This window comes from Hippichthys cyanospilos, chromosome 8 (assembly GCF_059441005.1).
Source record: "Hippichthys cyanospilos isolate Australia breed blue-spotted pipefish chromosome 8, RoL_Hcya_1.0, whole genome shotgun sequence".
Lineage (NCBI taxonomy): Eukaryota > Metazoa > Chordata > Actinopteri > Syngnathiformes > Syngnathidae > Hippichthys > Hippichthys cyanospilos.
In genome coordinates this window covers 9,480,925-9,495,549 of record NC_142376.1, presented here as the reverse complement: position 1 = coordinate 9,495,549, position 14,625 = coordinate 9,480,925, and the positions used below count along the sequence as shown (strand labels likewise).

Here is a 14,625-nt window from a genome sequence, read left to right as displayed (position 1 = left end):
ACATACAGTTAGCACTGATGAAGAGTCCCTTTGTGAACAGAACCTCCAAAGAGAGCCATTCTGTGAACTCATACAACTGCTCCGACTAGTTCGTGCCTTCCTTTCACAGCCGCTCTAGCATGAAATACAACAAATTCCTGGAGTATTTCAACTTCTTAAATTAGGTTGTGGATTGGCTTGTTGAAATGTTTTGAAGCACAGGAAGCTTCTGTTTTGCATTGACACTTGTTTGGATGATGAAATTAATAGAGAAAATTGGTGGTAGGGAAGAGTTCAAATTTGGAATGATCTGAATGTAAAACAAAAAAAAAAAGTGTGATTTGGAATGTTGACTGTCATAGAAAATTAGTGGGGATTTTTAGGTATCAAATGGGGGTAATGTGAAAAAGTGTGACTTTTTGGAGTGAGAATAACAAATCCAAAAGTCCAGAGGTCTTTTCAAAAGGGAAGTTGGGAAATGTTGAAGTAGTTAAAGGTAGAAAAACTGTAAAATAAAAACAATTTCTTTTGGAGAAACAAGAAAAAAAATTTAAATGATGGAAATTTTTATATGTTCACATGAGTGTTGAAAATTGATCTCCATGGGATCACAATGAGCAGAATGTTTAGAATTTTGAATGGGGAAATATTACCTCAGAAAGCATGGATTTTTAGAACATTGAAATTGGAATGGTTTAAATCAGTCAAGAAATGTCGAAGAAATTGAATGGCAAAATATACAGGAGTAAAATGGTATAATCGCATCATTTACACAATTAAAATATATAAGAACTCAACTTGACAAAGTATGCAGGAGGTGCACTTTTTTGTTCAGGCAATGCTTGGCCACACCCATATCTTATAATATTGCAGTGCTGGACAAGCTTGGTCATCCAGTTTTGACACATTCTACAAGGATGGCAAAGTTACATTTTGTGCTGTTATTGCTTGTTCTTGTGTTTCTGCAGAAAACACAGAGCAATCGAGGAATTTGCTCTACAGGAAAAACTTGCCCTGATTATTCTGTGGTTTCTCCAGAAAATGAGGTAAGATGCCATTTTTTAAATGACTCTCAAATGATATGATATTGTTGTTATCCAATAGAATTCTATGTCGTGTGGTTGTAAAATGTTTCATGATATTTTTTGGGTGGGTATGATCCAACCGGATGTGTTTACTTGCAATATGTTTATCTTGTAGAGCCAACAGGGTTTTGAAACCCGTCTCTATGTCCAAACGCATTGGATTACCACTCAAATAAAAAACAACCATGACACGGCTGATGTGATGGCCGCGCATTTCAGACTGAGTAGTTTCCGTGATAAACAGAAGGCTAAAGGTATAGCTATGAGACACTGAAGTTTTCTCCATTTTGTTCTCCACGTTGGCTCATAACACAAAGTTGCATTCCTTCAGGTTTCTTTGTGCCTGACACCTGGCCTGTCCTAATCACCGTCATTAAAGATAAAGAACAAACAGATGCAACAATGTCCTGGTTTCTTCCGAGTGGAACTGAACTAGCTAATATCAGTGACACAAATGTGTGGCTACAAACAAGACCTGAGGGTGTTGTTCATGTCAGGTAAGTAAAAAAAAAAGTATGATGAGTCTTACAGTCAAAATTGAGGAAATTATGATGTAAAGCAGACAATAGAGCATGCAGCATTTAAAAAGTCAAACAGTAATTGGTGATACCTCCGGATATCTAACAGATTTCCTTTTCCAAATCTTGATCAGATCGTTCATAGGACCACCAAGCTTGGAAAAGGGAGAAAATACCGCAACGCAACTGAAAAACCTTTTGAATCAAACAAGCGTGCCCTTTCTTGAGGGCCACTATTTGGGGGCTGCTTACAACTCAACTTTGGATATGAAGCGCTACAATGAAATCTGGATTCCTGCGCCATAAGCATCCTTAACTGGACACTGTAAACCTGCCATTTTTCTTTGGATTATATCATCTTCAGTTTTTCCTAACTTTTTAATTGTTTTGATGTGCTGCTGGAACGAAGATTACCACTGCACGCATGTGTGCTGATGATGCTCCTAATAACCCACCTTCTTAATTTTTAGATTGAATTCGCAGCCACTATATTTCTTTTAACTCAAACTAAAGGTAAAAATACATGTTACCTGAAAAAAACAGTGCTTTAAATGGGGAAAAAAATAGGTACCAGTGCACCCCTTATTCAAATGTTGTCAGGTAAATTACACAATCAAAGCAGGTCATTGAGTTAATTAATTAGTTAATTAATTATTTTGTCCTTATTTTGGTTAGCCTGTTTGCTCTAAAACAGAACAACATTAACTCATGGCCTCCCAAAAGAGATTAAATGATTTTTGGAGCGGACTCAAAACATTTGATCCTGTTAAGTTACCTTTCCTGGTTAATTCCACTTCAGGTGTTTACCACTAGAGAGTAGTATAGACTCAGTTATGACGTTGCTTCAACATTTGGAAGAAAATACACTAAGGTGTTTTTGTTTGTTTGTTTGTTTGTTTGTTTGTTTTTAGTTCCCAGTCAAATGCACCAGTCAGATGCCCATAAGAGGCAGTCTTTTGTTTGTTTTGCAATCACATCTGTTCAGTGGTTACTGGTTACATTCTAGCCACCAGAGATGCAGTTTTGCGTTTTGCTGTTCCAGGAGGTTAATTTGATTGGTTAAACAAAGAGTCCATTGCTGATCCAATTTACAAATGCCTACTCAATTTGATCTTAAGTTGCTTGAAAGAAAGAAAGAAAGAAAGAAAGAAAGAAAGAAAGAAAGAAAGAAAGAAAGAAAGAAAGAAAGAAAGAAAGAAAGAAAGAAAGAAAGAAAGAAAGAAAGAAAGAAAGAAAGAAAGAAAGAGAAATCCTTGTTAAATTAATTTTCAGGCCAATGCTAATATCTGTTAAAAAGAAAGACATTGCTAAAAAAATCCTTGTGGGTCTCAACTTTGTCTTGGTACTCAATGTGCAAAGTAGGAGTACTTGGACATACTTTTGGTGGATATATTTGGTACGTAAGGTCCCCCATGATGCTGTATAAGGTGGGAGTAAGAGGTTTTGCAAAAGGCATGAAAAAGGAAAAACAGCCTATCTTAAAAACAAGACAAGGATCATTGTAACCAATTTTCAAAATATGTCGCATATTCACTCTCCAATAGATTGTGCCGCAGGTGTCAAACTCAAGGCCTGGTGACGCAAATCTACAAAACTACATCATTTTAATGCATGCATAATTGCATTGTCATATGGAATTAATAGTGCTGTCAAGAGATTATTTTTTTAACTATAATTAATTACAATAATCGCATGCAATCAAGCACGTCAAACCATATTACGCTTTTGTCTTTGTGCCGGTGACGCTCTCTCTCAAAGTTCAACTGCCACAAGAAATAACTAGAACTGAGGTTAACTAAGTATTTTCTGCACTATAAAGCACACTGGATTATAAAGTGCACCTTCAATGAATGGACGATGCAAAAAAAAATAAAAATAAAGCGCATAGAGTAAAAGATGCAGTATTGGCTGGGGCTGCAGTTGCATGATGTCATGCATCCACTAGTTGGCGCTGCACTCAAGGGAATGTCAATATTTTTAAAGCTTTATCAGATTGAAACTATTCTTCAAAGTTAACACTTTACCTTTGACAGCCCTTGTGGTGATAAATAATTACAATGGGGTATTATTGTTACCAAACCCCTTTATTTCGTTGATGTAAACAACAGTTGATCAAGCCATTATTGTTTTGCTGTACACTTGAAATATAATATGAAGTGGTTCAATATTGTGGTGAATACAAAATCAGGTTTATGTTATCAAGACTGAAAATTGAGATATTGCTAAATGCTGATTCTAGTATTGTTCTTATCTAACTACAGTACTTCTCCATTAAATGATTATAAATTTCAAAAACGTGCATATTAATTTGTTCTTAATGATCAACAGTACATGTTAAATATAATTGTTGGTCTAGTTATCATTAGATTACATTACATGGGGGATGGCACTTCTCCAGAGACTGCCATTGCAGCACCTCCTGCTGTCCATCATGAAAAACGGTCTAAATCTTACACATTGTCCCTTTAAAGAACAGGTTTGGAACTACCAAAGAATTTGTTTTAAAAAAAATAGCCAAGAATGAAGAACCCTGCCAAAAGTCAAATAGAAACCCAAGAACCACCAGCACACAGTGTGGTATTTGTTTTCTTTTCTAAACAGACATTAGCGTCAAATGCGCAATCCCACAAATAGGAACACAGATGAGATGGAGTCAAACATATTTTCATATTTTTTTTAATGACGGCACACTGATGATTTCGCTTTGCGTTGCATTTTCATCTACTGAGGCACTTGTGGCAATGGTAAGGCAAGCGGGAAAGGACAAATCTGGTGGACTGCCGGCTCGTGGCTGCTCAGATGCGCTGTACAGGCGGAACCTTCCGGACTGTGGTGGAAATCTGGACCGCATGTGGGCTCCTGCTCGCCAGGTGCGAGTGCATCCGTATTCTGCAAAAAACGGGAACAGTGAGGTGCTCTATGTGCATAAGATTTGGTGCTTTTATTTTTGCTGTCAACTTACTTTTGGTAGATAGATTTCACACTGAAGTTCTCCCAATTGTCCATCTCCGTTTGAGTAGGAGGTCTTGCAAAATACGTGATGCTTAAAAAAAAAAATATATCAACTTATGTCATAAACACTAAATTGGAGCTTGGAGCAAAACCCTAAGCATGTTTTCCAGTATTGGAATGGCAACAACCAACTACAAAACCACATCAAGAATTACTTTTGTCTAAATAAGCAGGAACAATGTCAAAATTCAAAGAGTCCATCGAAACACTTTTGAAACTCCATCTGTGTTCTTCCCTCGATCATGACGGAGATCCTGAACCCAAGCTGATTGGCTGACAGATTTCAACATATCCCCAATAAGCTAGTACAGGACCAAATTCTGAAAGATTGTCAAAGCATGGATGCTGATACAGTCAAACATCGCCATTTAGAGTAAAAGTAGAAGAGGTTCGCAGGTATGTCAGTCAACGATATAGTTTTTTGTTTTGTTTTTTTGTTACGAAGGGGCGTTCAAAGTCCTTAATCCATAACTTGTTGAAAATTCATTTCTGGCTTTTCAAAAATGTTAACCAAAAAAAATCAAACTGTAATCCTCCTAAGAACCTAGTCATGAATCGCCAAGCACGTTTTGCTCTTTGACGGTCTTTGAATGTGTTGAAATCTTCTCCCAGCCATTTGCGTGAAAAGCTCAACTCACAGCTCGGTCCGGACAGCGTGGCGTGCAGCTCTCATGGACGATCCTGGAATTTTTGGGACAGATAGTCTCCACAAGTGCAAACTTGGGCCAAGTACTCATGCCTGCACTTGGTATGTACTACCACCGGGAGGAGGGAAAGAATGAACACAACCATGTTGACAAGGACATCGGCAGGGACACACAGCCAGCGGAAGGAAAAATCTATGGTAAGACGGTCATCACCCCGCTCGTCAGCTGAGAAATTTCCATCAGGGCGAAGTAATAGAGGTGGTTGCTCTCCCGGTTGTACTTCTTCACGGCCTCCTCCACCGCCTTGACGCCCGTCTCATCATTGAGAGGCAGCAGCATGGGGCAGTCGGGACAAATGGTCATCATCTCAGAGTTGGTATGTACTGCACAGGGACCAAAGGATTAAGAACCATCACAAAAACAGGAAGCAAGCCAAAGGTCACCCCCCCTAAAAAAAACCCACAAAGACCAGCATGTATTTTGTGTTTTTTTTTTTTTTTTTTTAACTTTCATGCTGATGCCACCAATAAGAGCAAAACAGCAGCAAAACGAAACAAAAGTTCCAAAGTTGGAAGACACATTTTTCAATGATTGCTCAAGAGTGCTGACCTGGTTTGGTCTCGCAGCTGTGACTGGCGACTGAGGCCACGCCTCCCAACACGTTTAACTTGCTGCTGCAGGTAGCAACCGCACCCTAAAAAAAAACACGTTTAGACTGTGACCTATCTGATATGATAAGAACTGAGCGCTATTTACCCGCTCGGACTGCATCATGAATTCACATTGGTCTTCAGGTTTGGGATTGGTCACGTGACATTGGGTCTGCTTCAGTATCAGAGTGAGGTCGATGTGGCAACCTTCTGCTACCTGCGTGCGTGAACAAATAAGTAAAGACAAAAAATGTTTTTGCAATAGTTCCAAAAATTATGATATGAAGCAAAAACAATGTCTCTAAGACAAAATTAATCGATGCAAGTATATTTTTGGAAGAACATTTTACAAAGTTATATTTTTTTAAGATTTAAGAAATATAATTCTCTCTCTATCTATATATTTCTTTTGAGAAAATGATTGTATTATTATTGTTTGTTGTAGGCATATATTTTAAAATTCTGCTATACTGGTGTGTAAGAACGTTAATATATATTATATATGTAATCTATGTTTGTAACAATATTTTGTAAGAAAATTATTGTATCTTTTTTTTTTGTAAGCATAAGAGGTTAAAATTGTGCTATACTGTCCTGTAAATCACGGAATCTTTTTTTCCCAAAGAAATAAAAAAAGAAATCAAACAAAATTGTTGTAAATAATTGAAATCTAAAAAAAAAAAACAAAGAACAAAAGCAAAAAAATGTCCAAGGAAATTATTGTATTATTTTTGCTTCTTGGAAGTCTAAGAAGAAGAATGAATCTTTTTTCAAGGCGAAGATGAGAGTATCCAATCCCAAATTGTTTTTTTAAGAAATAAAACAAAACTGTTGTAATTTTTACCCCCAAAAATCATAGCCCAACTTTATTATTATTAATAATGATAGTAACAATAATAATAATTATAAAAATACCATTTGTTTGTGAGTTTTGTTACAAGAAAAATGTATCATTTTTGGAGGGCAGAATATTATTGTTTTGGAATGAGAACAACGTTTTCCTCTGAAATACGTGTACTAATATAAAGTGTCATTTTCATATAGTGCTTACTAACCTGCTCATACTTGCTGGAGTGGAGCTGCAGGTTGAACTTGAAGCCGTGCTTGTGCTGCTCGTTGATGTGTCGGACGGCAAAGTTTGCCGCTGCCTCCGCGCTGTCCTCGTTGCACGTCACCGCTGGCGGGGATGGCGCCCCCAGGAGGCCTGGAGCGGCCGCGGCGCAAATCAGCAGAACAGTCAACAGGTGAGCTCCCATGGTGAGGAAGACCAGGAACCGCAACTGGCACAGTTCAGGCGACCTGCCGCTGGGCTTTTATGGCCGCCGGCCAGAAGGTGGGCGGGGGTATACAAACACATACTTTAACCCACTTGTGTTGTAACCGTCACATGGATAAGGGGCTCCTAACAAGCAATGACCGAGGAGGAAATGGGTCATGAGGTTTGGACTTGTAATCTTTGGCTGTGATTTCAGAAATATTCAGGAAAATCAATGCAAATAACAAACAGACTTTTTGTTGACTCAGTGATAGGGATTAGCCAAAACAAACATGGAGCATTTCTGGAGATTATAAACACTTGATGCTCAAGCCCTCTATTTTTTAATAAATTTTCTCCTGTGAAATAGTTTGTTGTTGTTGTTGTTGTTCTCCCCAACCAACAAAAAGCATTTATGATTGGAGAAAAAAAGACTTGCCAGCCATATCTTAGTTATCATGGCTTCTCATTGTGCATTTCATTTAGCAGTTCCAGAAGATAGATCAAAGAACTCATCGATTTTCCTTATGGCTGATTTGCTCAAAACCCCATGTCACATATGACAATTTGCATTCCTATGAAACTTTACAAAATAAAGGCATAAAACATTTTCAATCCCTAACACAATAGTGTTTCATCCTGCAGTTTGAGGACCGGATTTGGACACCCCTGGGTTGATCTGTTAACAGCCAGACAACTCTCTGACGCTCACATCACTCATCGGTCCAGATCCCGCCTTGTCAAGCCAAACACATGCAGATCAAGTCATAGATATAACTGTTGAACAGTCTTTCTCAAAGTGCACCTAACTAAAATATTCTTCTTGCTTTTATCTCTGATGAACTGAAAGTAATGGCCGTATGTCCATCTTGTGTACGTCAACATATTCAACCTGTCGTCTGCTGCCGCTGCATTCATTCTGCTGCGGTGTTTTTGACGAACGCCACCTTCAGGCTAAAAACGCATCGTAATGCATTGCGTTAATGAGTTGTAACGAGTATGACATTTCTATTTTTTTTGTGTGTAATATATTACACTACCGCATTACAGCAAAAAGTAATATATTACAGTAATTACATTACTTTTGCAATGCATTCCTCCCAACACTGAAAACAACAAAAGGTTTGTGTGTGCGTGTGTCCTCTTGCACAAGGGATTCTGATAGGAGATGTCAGTGTCAGCCCTGGGGGAGGACGCTTGTTAATACACTTTGCTCTGTGGAGGAGAATGTGCTGTGAATGTAACGTTAACGTATTCACTGTGTGTGTGTGTTGCTTGCATGCGTGCATGCACATGCCTGCTCTATCTAGCACAAGCAGACGTACAGCATATTGTTTCATTAAATGGTTCATTTTCTTCATTTTTATAACACATTGGGCAGTGAAGAAGGGTGTAACCCTGTAGCTATACATGAAGCGCTATTTTTACATATATAGAGAAATCCAGCCAATTACACTCGGGGTCATCCAAGGAAATATTGGTGCTTCCTACGTTTATTTTTTCCGGACTTGGTTATTTTGCTTTAGTTTCTTTTTCTTTTTTTTCTTTTTTTTTTTTTACTGACCAGAAAAAAGAAGGCTCAAAATCACACGATCAAAAAAAATCAACTGGTTCTTTAGTTATCCATTCGTTAATTTGTTAATTCTTTTTATTTTTTAGTAAACCCACCGACGGACTAGTTGTTTCGACAACACAACGTACTATATATTAATGTTGTTATTGTTGTTGTCATGTACAAAACATGAGGACACATGATTACCGTATTTTTCGTACCATAAGGTGCACCGGAATATAAAGCGCACCGTCAATTAATGAAATGTTTTAAACCTTTTTCAATCACAATTTAGTAATTCTCAAAGTAATAACAATGATAACTCAAATAATAAATATAAACTCTCAATAGCATAATAACTCAAAGTCAACATGACCAATCTTGTTCAACTGTAAACACACAAAAGAAACAGGTAAAGCTTACTTTATCACTTCATTCCCCATCTACGAATCCCAATCTCAATACTGATCCATATATAAGGCGCACCTGATGAAAGGCGCACCATCAGCTTTTTTTTTTTTTTTAAATTAGGCTTTTAGGTGTGCCTTATAGTGCGAAAAAATATGGTAATAATGGAGGCTGCTGTAGATTTGATCTGAAAATACAATTTTCTAGGAAAAGTCTACATTGGCATTTATAAGAGATTTTTGGCTTGAGTAAGCCAAGTGTTAGGATCTTAAAATGAAACATTTCCCTCTTGCAAGTAACCATAAGATTTTTAAAAAGCAATATTTCAATCCTTCAAACAAACCATTCATCCCTTCTACTGCCGGCTGCCTTTTGCGTGAACAGTATCTCGAGTATGAAGAACATAATGGCAAATGTATGAAGTTCATATGGATGATACAGGATGTTCTTGAAAAGAGTGCATGAACCTGCGATTTGTCACAGAATTAGACAAAGGATACAAATGGCATTCCGTCGTGTTTGAAATGGTGGAAAGCGATACTGTACTAGTATACCATCTGCTCTGTTGATTATGTAATATTGTCACGTCACACTAATTTGTGACCAACAGCCAAAAGAAAACGTAATGCATGCATCTGTGCACATGGAGCTTGGATGGTGGTTAGAGAGCAGTATGCTACTGCACAGTAAGTGATCCTGTACAAGTTGCCTTTCCATTGCAAGTGTACGGTGTTAAAGTGGACTTGCATGGATTATATGGCATTAGTTTGCCCACATCAGGCTTGCTAAAGGATTAGTCAACTCGCATGAGCAGAAAAGCAGATTTGTCAGTCGTGCTGTATTTCTTTCTTATTTTCTCCCTGCATATTCTGTATGAGCAAAACAAAACACAAAATTGAACCCCCATGAGGCATTCAGTCAGAGGCCAAGAAACATTTTGTGCCCTGTTATCGGCAGTGTTACTACGCTGCACAGAAGTATTGTATTCTATACAGCTTTTGTGGTAAATTCGTATTCCAGTATATATATCAGTCAAATCTAAGATAAACATTTAATCATCCTGGACGGATGTAAATTTGTGTTTGGCCTATTGGAACAAACTTGAGAATTATGCAGAATTTAGGTAGAGCGATGTCAAAGACAGAGAAGTGGTGTCAGTTCATTTTTCATCCTAATTTATATGAAATTCACAGTTTTTAAGCATGGAATACAGAATAAAACGTATTAAGCTGTTTATAGGTTTATAGTCCAGTGCAGCTTATCTGTGTTTTTTTTTTTTTTTTGCTAGCCACCAGCAAAGAAATGTGTGTATCTGTTTGAGGTGTCAATTTATGGAACAGCTATCAAATAGAACTGAAAAGATGTAAATCAATGGCTGTGCACAAAAAGAGTTTAAACAATACGTAATTAATATATATATATATATATATATATATATATATATATATATATATATATATATATATATATATATATATATATATATATATATATATATATATATATATATATATATATATATATATATATATAATAGGTAATGTTCACTAAAATAAACTATCAATCAAATGGAGACCAAAAAAAGACGCTATTGAAATATTGATTTGGATTTTGAACTGCTATTTAACGAATAGATATTCATCCATCCATCCAATTTATACAAATAGGTTGGGACTAAACATGCAGGCATGTTCAGTCTGTTAAAGAGAGGATGTTGCTGTTGGCATACAATTACAGAAAAAATAAATAACTAAAAAAAAAAGATAAACTTCATATACCATTTTTTGTGTAAAGCTCTGATGTTATTATCTGCGGTTTATAATCCAGTGCGGCTTATCCGTGACAATTTTTTTATGCTCATATTTTACTGCTGCGGCTTATATGCGGGTGCGGCTTATAGCCCGGAAAATACGGTAAATACGACAATAAATTGAACTCTTGCCTTAGATGCCTATTAGTAAACTGATGTCTTGCGCTCCACCTGTTCCATTTCTTTCCCTACCCAGTTTCATCCTCACTGACTTCCTTGTGCTTCCTATTTGTTCTTGACCTGGCTTTCCAAACCGTTCTGAGCCCAAAATAGCAATGAATAGTTAGCCTTGGCTGCACGAATATATCATCACCTCCGTGGGGAAAGTCCTGAGGGAAGGTTTGGCTACATTGTGGAACTCGGGGAATGCAGAGCAGTGACTTAACAATTGATTTGACAGGACACAATTGCACCTTGTGTGTGTCTCTAACCTGCCATTCATCTTGCGGACTTTTCAACGTATTTTAGACAGTTTTGTTTAAAAGTATTTTGAAGGTGCCATGCCATCAAAATCCAAATTTTCTTTTTTTTTTTTCTTTTTTGCATCGCTCAATATAGGTCAAAAAGAATCTGTGACATGATTTAGCGATGCGGTTTTGACGCTGTTGTGGCAGATTTGCCACTCATTTGGGTAATGATACTTACACTCACAAAGCTAAGAAAAAAAATGGCTGAACATATGCTCAGGAGTTAAAATGTTTGCATTACTTGGCAATGCTGGAGGATTTGAATGAATGAATTGAATTGTGGAGGAGAGAAATTCCTAAACTGTGGCACATTTCTTGAAGGATGACTTAAAGACTGTAAGCTTTCAAACATGCTGAAAATGGACTTCTTTTAAGCAAGTGAGACACAGCTTTTTAGCAAGGTAGGAGAAATTGTCTTTACCTCCTGTACCCTCCCCAAAGAAATCTATTTTTTTTTTATTTCATACATTTTATTTCAGCATCAATATTGGAATCGCCAACTGTAAAAGGGTGCTTCATTATTGGACTGAGTTCCATTATCATCATTCTAGATAATAAACAGAGCACAAGACTGTTTGTTAATGTGTGTATGTGTGTATTTAAAAAATTCTAAATTTAAAAAAATAATCAAATGAATGTATGTAATACTTACAAATTGAAGGAACACAATGCAGGAATATTAGTGCTGTTAATTGATTAAAATATTTAAACTAATTAATCACAAAGCTTTCCATATTTAGCACGATTAATCAAACATTTCAGTAACTATTTCCTATCAAGCAAGCTTGTAATAGCTTTGTTTGGTCCTTTAATACAATGATTGTTGAACAAATCTACCAAATCTGACTGCAAAGTGCGCAATTTTTAGATGTTTTCCAATAAGATGTTGCGCTTTTTGAAGTAAAACTTCATCAATGCCCATATTTATTATAACATTATTATTATTAGTAGTAGTATTAGTAATATAAAAATTAGTAGTAATGGTAGCAGTACTGCATTTATTTTAGTTTTTAAAAATGTAACTTTAAATAATTTTTATTTTCTCAGAAATCAGGCAATTATGTATGGATGTCAAAGTGATGTTGAATAAAATTTGAATAATTTTCTATACTGGTTTGTTTGCCTTAATGCGCAATTTTTAAATGTTTAATTTTACAAAAAAAGAAATGAATGCACTCAATTATCAACGTGCGTCTGGGACGTAGACCACAATACATATACTAAAGAAAATGTGTGAATATTTGGATGAACAGCTTGTATGTTGATGCAAATTAATATTTCAGTTGTTTATAGTTTATGCCTTTAAACATTTTTTTTTCTGACAGAATTTGCACACACTCTTTTGCAGTAATGTACTCTGAAAAAAGTCTTTGCTTTGACAGTGTATCTCTATGTGTGCATGTGTGTGCACATTTGTGGGAATATACAAAAAACCTTTAACAAAACACTCTGTAATCTTCTTACAGCGGGTGGGATTATTTATCCAGAAAGCAACTCTGATTTCTTTAATACAACCTTTCCTGTCAGCACAAGTTGCAACTATTGTATCCACTGCTGTGCTATCTGATGATATCAAAAAATTGTATCAAAGTAGAAAAAAAATATATCTCTTTTGGGTTTACGTAACACTTTGACACTAAAAGCCAGGAAATTCCTTCTAAATTATGAGCTGCGGCTATCAGTGACTGTTGAAAAATGTGTTTGGATTGGACGTGTAGAAGATGACTGCCAGGGTTTAAGTAAACAGCCTTTAAAAAACTGCCTTTAGGTTGCTCAACCCTTTGAATACTTCAAAATAATGTATTAAAATAAGTATTAAATAGTGACACCGCAATGTGCCAACAGTGTTCGATCTCTGTCTCGTTTGAATTTCAATCTCATCTAATCATGCTGCTGTGGAAAAACAAAACCTTTTAAATGCTCCAGTCAAATCATTACGGTCAAACATGACACAAAGCAGCAACAGTGATCCATAAATCAACATTAAATTCTGGAATGATTTACATGAGGAGGACTCGAGTAACAATGCATCAAAGAGATGAGAAGCAACACTGATCAAACATACAGTATGTCCGGTTTACTACCGAGACTAGACCAAGAAGTTCTTTTTTCCAAAAGGAATTTATTGCTATTACCGTATTTTCTGCACTATAAGGCGCACCTAAAAGGCGTAGTTTTTTTTTAAAAAGCTGATGGAGCGCCTTATAATCAGGTGTGCCTCATATATGGATCAATATTGAGATTGGGATTTGTAGATGTGGAATGAACTGATAAAGTAAGCTTTACTTGTTTCTTTTGTGTGTTCACAGTTGAACAAGGTTGCTCATATTGACATTGAGTTATTATGCTATTGAGAGTTTATAGTTATTTGATTTATCATTGTTATTATTTTGAGAATTACTAAATTGTGATTGAAAAAGGTTTAAAATATTTCATTAATTGATGGTGCGCCTTATAATCCGGTGCGCCTTATACATGGAAAATGTTTTGAAATATGTCATTCATTGAGGGTGCACCTTATAATTTGGTGCACTTTATAGTGTAGAAAATACAGTAGTCTATGATAACTACGGAAACTACGTTATAATTACAAGCCATGAATGCCTTTTGAATTCAACAATGAAGGCCTGCTAATGCGTTAGCATGCTAACAATAGCATGCTAGAAGACTCACGCTAGCATGTAAGTAAGTTAACAATAGCACCCCTTTTTCAATGGCGTCATAAGTAGATACTAACTGGATTAGAACAAGTTCTTGCATAAATAGCTTGTTCCAATAGTTATACCAGCAAGTTTTTGAATTGGCTTTCAATTCTCTGACAATAGGTGAAGTAGCAATGCGCTAATCACTTGCAGCGCAGGAACACCCACATAACTAAAAAAAAGTTCCTGTTTGTAAACGACAATTCACAAATATACGTTGAGAAATTTTTCGCTAACACTTGTATGATAAATCTTAATGTTTTTGGTCAAATTAATCAAACTAAATTTATTGTTAAAACTGAGCTACTGAGCAGCTACAAAGTGTGTTTGCATGTGCGGCTGAGTGCACGCAAGTCTTCAGCCTTGCCGCCATGCTGGCATTGCGCACCCCGGCAAGGACAGGAGAAAACTGGATTAGTGCGAAGGCTTTACCACATGAGACGCGATGTCTCAGCGTTGTCACGTGGGGCGCTCCACTGCAGCTGCAGATCAATTGTGACAGTTCAATTTCACTGGCCATGACAAGTCCCAAGTGCTTTA

The 14,625-nt window shown here is 36.6% G+C and overlaps 2 protein-coding genes across 2 annotated transcripts; one reads left to right on the top strand and one right to left on the bottom strand.

Annotated features, from left to right (window-relative positions):
* The first annotated feature begins 866 nt into the window (after nucleotides 1–866).
* Nucleotides 867–3,877, top strand: LOC148420090 (heme-binding protein 2-like). The gene is made up of 4 exons (XM_088421713.1): nucleotides 867–1,025; nucleotides 1,180–1,318; nucleotides 1,396–1,561; nucleotides 1,717–3,877. The coding sequence occupies exons 1-4, from the start codon at nucleotides 897–899 to the stop codon at nucleotides 1,886–1,888; spliced, it is 606 nt and encodes a 201-aa protein (XP_088277839.1). The 5' UTR covers nucleotides 867–896; the 3' UTR covers nucleotides 1,889–3,877.
* A 365-nt stretch (nucleotides 3,878–4,242) lies between these two features.
* Nucleotides 4,243–7,200, bottom strand: LOC148420089 (antihemorrhagic factor cHLP-B-like). The gene is made up of 7 exons (XM_088421712.1): nucleotides 6,947–7,200; nucleotides 5,998–6,108; nucleotides 5,851–5,935; nucleotides 5,455–5,624; nucleotides 5,233–5,349; nucleotides 4,545–4,625; nucleotides 4,243–4,471 (listed from the first exon to the last, which is right to left on the bottom strand). Exons 1-7 carry the CDS (start codon nucleotides 7,145–7,147, stop codon nucleotides 4,304–4,306), a joined length of 933 nt encoding a protein of 310 aa, XP_088277838.1. The 5' UTR covers nucleotides 7,148–7,200; the 3' UTR covers nucleotides 4,243–4,303.
* Nucleotides 7,201–14,625: the final 7,425 nt, after the last annotated feature.

Excerpts from the sequence above, each read along its gene's own strand:
- LOC148420090 (XM_088421713.1), top strand. The coding sequence starts at position 897 with ATGGCAAAGTTACATTTTGTGCTGTTATTGCTTGTTCTTGTGTTTCTG. Across the intron at positions 1,026-1,179 it reads TGGTTTCTCCAGAAAATGAG|AGCCAACAGGGTTTTGAAAC; the intron begins GTAAGATGCCAT and ends TTTATCTTGTAG. Across the intron at positions 1,562-1,716 it reads GAGGGTGTTGTTCATGTCAG|ATCGTTCATAGGACCACCAA; the intron begins GTAAGTAAAAAA and ends AATCTTGATCAG.
- LOC148420089 (XM_088421712.1), bottom strand. The coding sequence starts at position 7,147 with ATGGGAGCTCACCTGTTGACTGTTCTGCTGATTTGCGCCGCGGCCGCT. Across the intron at positions 4,626-5,232 it reads CACGCTGTCCGGACCGAGCT|CATCACGTATTTTGCAAGAC; the intron begins GTGAGTTGAGCT and ends TTTTTTTTTAAG. Across the intron at positions 4,472-4,544 it reads GTGAAATCTATCTACCAAAA|AATACGGATGCACTCGCACC; the intron begins GTAAGTTGACAG and ends CGTTTTTTGCAG.